At 32.2% G+C, this 8,958-nt stretch overlaps 1 protein-coding gene across 1 annotated transcript; it reads left to right on the forward strand.

Moving 5' to 3' along the window:
* The first annotated feature begins 7,243 nt into the window (after positions 1-7,243).
* Positions 7,244-8,594, forward strand: LOC103308937 (leucine-rich repeat extensin-like protein 5). The gene has a single exon (XM_008183235.3). The coding sequence runs from the start codon at positions 7,553-7,555 to the stop codon at positions 8,411-8,413; it is 861 nt and encodes a 286-aa protein (XP_008181457.1). The 5' UTR covers positions 7,244-7,552; the 3' UTR covers positions 8,414-8,594.
* Positions 8,595-8,958: the final 364 nt, after the last annotated feature.

Raw genomic sequence — 8,958 nt, forward strand, 5'->3', positions numbered from 1 at the left:
TTCATGTTTGTTAATAATTAGTTATTTTTGTTTTGTTTAGTTTATTTTATTTAATAATAAAATATAATATAAAAAATACATTTTTAAAATACCAATATCTTTTTCTGAGATCAGGATCCAGAGGTCCATAAGAAATATTTTACTTACATTAGGTACTATTTTTAATGACAAAACTAAATAATAGAAAAGTGTTAGAAATATAGATCATTTATAATACATTTTAATATTTTTCCTCGTATTTTTCACAAAATTAATTTATTACAAACTGAATATAATTTAAAATTAATAAATTGGTAGAAAGTAAAAACAAAAATAAGAGAATTAATATAATGTGTTTCAAAATATATTTGCAAAGCTATGTATTTAAAAACACTGCTGCAACAATTCAATGTAGTAACAATTAAACGAACAAATTAGAAAGTGAAATTTTATAGGCAACTTATATGCCTAGGTAATGATTGACATTCTATGAAAAACACTTGTCATATGTACACGTCGAGAAGTCTTATCTAAATTGTATAATTTAATAATTATTTATGAAATGTAGGTACCTATATGAAAATAGTAATTTTATGATAATCAAAAAGGATAGCTGAATTGCGTGCAAACCAAGCAAAATCTTTAATATTTTAGAATGAACAAAACAAAATATATTTTAATAAAAAGTAGTAGGTACCTATTGTTTTCAAAAATATAGCCGCCTTGAAATAAACTTTAATTTTTTACAAATCGCTATATTGGCATGAATAGAAGGTGCTTATGAAGTGGAGGGGACTGATTTAGTCTCCCTAAAGATTGTTCTATGAAATTTATACCAATTCCTCGCAAAAATCAGGGATATAATACATTTTGTTACTGGTTTAGTTATTATAAGTTCTAAACACTTATATGATTTAGGTAATATTTATAAAAGGTACCTAATTTTTTTATGGATTTAAAAAATTAAACTTATGAGTTAAGTCGTCATACCTAGTTATATTTGTGTATATCAACTATAAAGTATATGCAAAGTATAAGAAAGTTTAACATACTTATTAATTATTATACCAACCTATATAGCTATATTCGAGGCTATATTAATATTTAATATAAATTATATACCTAATATTTTGCACTGTGGTTATTCCAATTTTTGATGCACAGTCTAGTTAATTAAAAAAAAAATAGAAATACAGTAGTTAGATACTCATTTTATGTTTTCCCTTAAAATATTGCAAAAGGCAGCCCATCAAATGGCAAGTTATTATCTTTAAATACCCATATGGTTGGACTATACATTGATGACGGTAATTAAATTATATTTTGTTCATTAGTTATTAGTTGATACGTCATAACATGTTGTTGTTAATGTCTTATTTAAGAACTATATTGTTAATGTCAGATACTCAGATGGAAAAAAGGTGTAAAAGAAGCTCTGATTCCACGTTTATTTTAAACTCAGATTTTTCAGTACTCTACCTAGGTACAGGGGGTCAACAACCAAATCCTAGTTACACCCATGGCCATAGGCGCAAATAGGGGCTAGCCCCTCCTAACATATTCTACTTTTTGTTGTAAGCTTATTCAATATTATCAAAGTAAGGCCTTAACCCCCCCCACCCCCAAATCCCAATTGCTATTTGCGCTTATGCCCACGGTTATTAGTTACCTATATTATATGATTTGGGTAAATGTATGAGTAAATTTTTGTTAACAATGGCAACGTTTTTTTTTGCAGACACTTAATTTGTTGGAAATGAGATGTAAAAATAAAAATGCACAAGGATGTACCTACTTATTGAAAAGTTTTATGTGGGTACCCAACATGAGTTAGTCTGAGCTGGTGTTAGTTATCACAGCGGTGATGAATTAGTGATTTGTATTGAATTCGCAGAGAGCAGCCACGGCACAGATACGAAAATAGAGAAAAAGTGCAACAAAAATTAAGCTTGTAGGTAGGTGTACTTACGTTGAGTTGATAACGTTTAAGTCCAAATACGCGCCTTGCAATTATAATAATATATTATAGCAATGACAATAACAACAATAAGCGATATTCATGCGACGTGTGATATGTTATTTAGTGTGCCCGGTGCGGCGACGAATACCGACGGCCAGCCGAATATCCGTCGGTAACTATGGTCGCCCAGCGGTGGCCCGCAAGTCATAATACCTACTAAATGTCGATGCTTTATTAGGTACCTATCGGTCGAATTGGTCGATGAACAACGTACTTTGTCTGCTATCTACGAGTAGCGATAAAATACGGCTTCCGCGTTCGGACATCGACGACGACGACGAGTCGACGACAAACGTCCTTCTGGGCGTCGCGTCCTAATAAAACGTACGTAGGCACCGCCAACACATCTGCGGGACGACGAGGACAAAAGTCGCCGAAGAGTGATTCGAAAATGACGACGACGACAATTATTATTATCGTACGGACTACCGTCGACGGTTTCGTCGAGGTCGGTCGGGCGGGAGGGGTGATATACGCATACGATCGTGGAAACGATAAGAATACGACGTTGTTATTATTATTATTATTTATTTATATATTTGATTTTGGCAAACCGTCCGTTCGCAGGGATAATTACAATATTCGGTACGGATACACCAGAATGATATTATATTATAATATTTTAAAAACCGCTCAATTATTTATTATTGTTGTTGTTTTCGCAATCGTAAAAATAGGTTTTGGCCAGTGAATGAGTGATAAGAACGCACTCGATCTGTTGTTAGCGCGGCACAGTGCAGCGGCTGCAGCAGCTGACGCAGGAAACTGTGACAGGACGTGCGTACCGATGCACTCTCTGTAAGACGGTCCACTGCGCACGCGCCGCCGGTCGTCTGCGGATGTTTATACATACCAGCTTTGTACGGTTTTCGCGTTTTTTGCCGCGCCAGCGGTATGCGGTTTTTGTCCTTCTCTTTTTTTTACCCGGTCGACCGCTTTGCATTGCAAAGCATAATATGCATCCGTTAATAATATATGTTATATAAGGATATAACTCGTAGCCCGTAGGTCGCAAGTTTGCAACGTATTTATAACATTAATACATTATTATAAAGCTTATTATTACCTAGCTATTATTATAACTTATAAGTAATTATTATAATAATTGTACAAATATTTTATGATAAAATGTATCATTATTCATGTATGTGTCATTAAATGAATATTATAACTTATAATAATAATATAACTTATACCTATCATTTATTTTATATGTAGGTATACAACAATACAATTGAACAAGTCAAAATCATTATTTTATTCATGGTCATTTTAACGCATAAAAGGAGGTAAGAGCATAAAACGAGGAGCGGAAGTCGAAGAGTGCAAATCCGGCACCCAAGGATAACTGCCCTCCTTCCACAATCCTATTATTGCTAAATGATATTATTAAATATATTGAACTAAATAAATCCTTTATAATAGGCTTATAAGTTATACCATATAGGTAATACTCGTATAAAGAAAATAAATTGAATACATTTTTAGGATAATATTATGTAATCTTGACTTCCGGTTGACCAGATCACATAATATTTTGAATACAATTTTTCTGCACTGCACAATAGACATTGGGATTTAATGTCCATTGAAAAACATAATATTCTATATGTCGTATAATATGTAACTATTGAAAAACGTACTAATACAGATGTACCTAGACACCTAGTAATAGCTAATATGTATAATAGACTGTAGTCGTTTAGACCAAGACCTTGTAAGTAGCCTAGGTAGCCTAGTAAGTACCTACCTATTATCCATTAATATCTACTATTCAACTGTAAAATACAAAATAAAAAAAAGGTGGGTAAGTGGATGTTACTCTGTTGTACAGTAGGTTACAAGTGGGTCTCTGTAATGGATGGTGTTAAATTTGAATTCAATAATATAATAATATCATTGTATAAGAAAAACGATTCTGAGCAAAAATGGTCAGTCAGCCTATGATATTACTAAGTATATTTGATGATATTATGGTGAATAAAATAATTTATATATAACCTATTTACATATAATCTTGTTTTAAATTTTCAATCCTTGGCTATGAAAGTTGAACATTTTATAAATTTTTAACTACAAAATAATTATTAAATTTTAAATTTGATAAATTTTGTCAAAATTCGAACTTTAAATGCTTACAAAAAAAAAATTATACCTATGTATTTTTAATATTTTTCCACTGCTATTGTGACAATATATCAGGATGCAATTTCAGGCCTTTTTACCCAACAAATAAAATATTATTGATATTTATAGAAAAAAAAAACTAAAAAAATTTAAAACTATCTACAGTCATTCGTTTTTTAATTACAACATAATAACCAAATCGAGAAATCATGTGAAATCGAGTGAATATCAAATGTTGTAAAAATATGAATTTCAAACGCTCATAAAAATTTAATTTGACTTTCTTGTAGAAATTTTTTTGTTTTGATAAAGGTAGACAATATAATGAGGAATCTTCTATTAAATTTTCAAATCTTAGATTTAAAAAGAAAAGTTTTTATGAATTTCTAACTCAAAATAATTTGCAAATTGTCGTAATTTTTACGTAATTTGTCAATATTTGAACTTTAAATAGTTATAAAACAAAATTGTGACAATGGCTTTTTGATTTTTTTCATCTGCCTTTGAAAAAATATGCTAGGCGCCTTCTATTAAATTTTTAAGCTTTTTAACCAACAAATAAAATTTTATTGATATTAATAGAAAAAAAAACTAAAAAAAATGGAAACTGAAAATGCTCTAAACAAATCAAAATATTTTTAAAAAGGCATGGTATATAGAAAATGGTAATATAAACATTCAGTCAAAATTGTATGTACCTATACAGTCATTTGTTTAAAAGATGCACCAAAAACAAAATTGATTTTCTCGAAAACAGATTTTGCGTAAAAATTCCCGTTTTTCCTTAATTTTTCTTATGTTTTTCACTGCGCTTTTGAAAACTACTGAAAAATTTTTACTTTTGACCCCCTCAAAGTACCAACTAGATTCACTTTCCTATCAGAAAAGATACTATTGAAGAAAATTTAAACATTTTTACTGTCCTAAAACGTGATGACAGACACAAAAATAAAAAAAACACACATCATTATAAAATCAATACATTCATCGCTCCGATCAGAATCTAAAATATTTGGCATTCATCTAAAATGTATTTTTAATTTTAGAATCTGATTTGAACGATGAATGTATTGATTTTACAATGATGTGTGTTTTTTTTTGTGTCTGTCATCACAGTTTGGGGCAGTAAAATTGCTTCAATTTTCTTCAACAGTATCTCGTTCGATGGGAAAGTGAATCTAGTTGGTGCATATACAATTCCCAATAGTTTTCAAAAGCGCCGGGAAAAACTACATAAATGCTAAGATAAAACGGGAATTTTTACGCAGTAACAGTTTTCGACAAAATCGATATTGGTTTTTGGTGTAACTCTAAAACAAATGAACGTATATATATGCAATTTTCACTGGTTGTCTCTAAAATTATTACCTATTTGTTTAATTTAATTTCAACAACATAACTAGAAACATTTTATGAAAAATCGTTAGTTTCTGTTTTAATATAATCCAATTACTTCAAAATATGATACTGATTTTCAAACGCTCATAAAAAATGTATGGGCTCGGTGATATATTTTTTTATTCCAATAAGAAGAACTAAATGAGGAACTTATTGTAATGCATTTTCAAGCTTTTTTTGTCGAAAAATGTACATTATGGCTATGGTAAATCCTAGTTAAATCCTAAAACATCATTACAGTGACCTACTCAAAATCAGTAGGTATACTCGGATTTTCTATATAGCCGAATGATTACTTCCTCCGTTTTTTATATCACTTAATTATTATTTTAGTATTATTTTGAAATACCTACCTAGTTTATAGGTCTATGTTTTGAACATAGGTAGGTACATAAAGGTACTAAAAATACAAAAAAAACCACTGTATATTATACTGAGTTATAGAAGTACGCTAGCGTTGTATAAACAAACAAACTTTTTTAACTTAATAAAAAGTTAACAAAAATTGTGTATTATTAACTTTTAACTCAACTGAGTTAACTATAGGTAGTGAAATTAACTTTTAACTTTAACTTTTTGTTATTGGTGCGTATTAATTAACTTAACTGAGTTAAAAAAAATCATTAACTTGCCAAGCTTTGAGTATAAGTATAACTCGCTCAATTTTGTTTCAACAGTAAAAATTATACTATAAAATTGAATTGTGGCAATATTTCTGAAGATATTACGGTGCGTTTTCCATTATTCTCAAAATAGCGTTCATTACCTATATCACTATTAGAAATAGTGAAAATTTCAACATTTTTAAATGACCTTTAACTTTTCTAAATTTAATTTTTTTTTTAATTACTCACAGTCTTACCCTCCAAAATATTGTCATCTTTTAATTTTGTATTAGGTGTTTTTATTCGAACAACAAAATTGAGCGAGTTCTACTCAGACTGCGTAAACGCGTTTTGTCTATGCCATATACGTGTGTAAAACGGAGACAACACATGTGGGTGTAACGTTTTGTTAATTAAATTAAGTACCTACCTATTTAAAATCTACCTAATGAGCTATTATATTAAACCTATATACGATAATATATGATAATATTGACAATGTTTACAATATGTAAAGTTAGTCACGGTTGTCTTATCAGTCTTAACTTGTATGAAATAAACAAATTAAACATTTTAAAAAGAAAATTACTACATAATTAAGCAATTTATCACTAACAACAAATAATACTAAAACAATTTTTAAAATATTGATGAAGGAAAAATGTTCTTTATTTAGGAACTAGGAAAGGAACGAGTTCATTTATTTAAGCCAAGAACGAGAAACAATTTAGTTCTTTTTTAACAAGATGAACTACCGTAAACGTGAACTAATTCCTTTTTTAAAGAAACTTTTCAATCATTGAAATATAATATATAGCCAATGGCTATATTAGCCATACATAGATGAACCAAGTTATAATCACAGTCCACCGCAATATTGTTCTGCTTTAGCTCGTCGTCTACATTTACAGGTATATACTGTATACACCTGTATAATATAAATATATATATATAGTATATATCTACTGTACTTATACATACCTGTTATATATATAATATACTACTATATTTCTAAGATGTATTACCTATCTATGACAAATCACCACGTCAAGCCGTCGATGTTTCATTGTAAAAAACTTTGTCATCGCCGTTACAAACCTTAAGGCACTTTTAGTAGTTTGGTGTACACAATAAAACGGTTTACAATAAGGCGTAATTTCAAAACTATTTTTCATTTTTGCACATTTTTATATGGGATGGGAGTGGAGGGAAATGTATAATGTCATACCGTTATTTGAGCCTTAGCATTTTAAATAAAATACAAAATAGTATACGTTGCTATAGGAATAATATAAATAGTATCTACCTTAAAAAAAAACAATCATATTTCGAATATAAAACGTCATTAGCTGGATAATTGAACGAAATTTAACTGGTATAGGTACCTAACACTTACACCCCAAAAAATATAACGAACATAACGATGGGACAAAACGATGAGAACACACAGTGCAAGTCGGTCCGATGCTGTTGCAAACTGATATCGAAATGTGATGAAAAACCAGCCGCCGCGGTGGTGGCAACGAAACCGCGAAATAATGGTAGCTGCGGGCGCGCGGAACGCCCTAAACAAATGAGTCTATGCGATTTCTTGAAATCGCAGCCGATCCCGGAATGGATCAAAGTCAACGATGTGCGTCCGCAACAGCACCAAAACCAGCAGCGTACAATGCAATCCTGTACGCCCGACAAGCCGAAAGGAAGTTCCGCCGTGGAAGATGTGGTATCCTCGCAGATTATCATCAACTTCGGGACGGTCGTAACCAACGGAGGGTGCAAGCGAGACTCATGTCAGCAGACCGATCCAGAAGTGCAGCAACGAGTATGTCCGACCACCGTCAGTCCACCAGCTAAACGTTCGACGTCCAAAATAGTTCCTGCACCGGCTAATAAGCCGACCACCACCTGCAGTCCACCGGCTAATCGGCCGATCCCAACCTGTCCACCGACTGATAAGCCGACCACCACCTGCAGTCCACCAGCTAATCGGCCGATCCCCACCTCTCCACCAACTGATAAGCCGACCACCACCAGTGCACCGGCTAAAGTGGCGACCTGCCCACCGACTTGTCCACCGACCTGTCCATCAACTGATCCTCCAGGCTCTTTGTGCCCTGCACTCCTTCCAGCCTCTTTATTCTGCCCCGCAAAAGAACCTCCGTCCCGTGGCCGTTGCAGTCAGGAAAAATCGCCATGTGCCAGCTCGAGTTCACCACCGAAAGCCCGTCCCGAAAGCGGAGTCAAAAAGGTTAAGTGTGGTTGCACCTGCCACTCGGACGCATAGACAACTATACAAATGGAAAACACATTACGGCAACCAGTGTCGGCTCAGGAAAAAATAATCACCATTCTGACGAATCCACAGTAGTAATTCGCTGGTCGTCAACAAATGAAGAACATAACACTCTATAATCAAAGCTATATTATATTCGATTTTATAATACACATAACGGTAGTACATTTATTACATAATTGATACGTCAGTCTATCATTGACTCATAGCCCATAGGTCTCTTTCTATCGCAGGTATCATTAAATGAAGAGTGCTCATTTGGTTTATCATTTACAGTATACTTTTCCGGGTACCTATAGGTATTGATCAAGTTAAAAATGGCTCGTCGTAGCAAACGCGATTTTTAAGATGTTATATTATTATTATACCTATATAAGCAATTTTATCGGTAAATTGGACCAAGCAGCAGTTTATCTAAGGTGTAGTTTCTGTGTATGAGACTGGCAATACAAATTATATTTATAATTATATTTGGTAATAACGAATATTTATTCCAATCTACTCGCATGAGCAGTTGTACGCGTACATTTGGACCA

The sequence above is a fragment of the Acyrthosiphon pisum genome, unplaced genomic scaffold, assembly GCF_005508785.2.
Source record: "Acyrthosiphon pisum isolate AL4f unplaced genomic scaffold, pea_aphid_22Mar2018_4r6ur Scaffold_21482;HRSCAF=24089, whole genome shotgun sequence".
Classification (NCBI taxonomy): Eukaryota; Metazoa; Arthropoda; class Insecta; order Hemiptera; family Aphididae; genus Acyrthosiphon; species Acyrthosiphon pisum.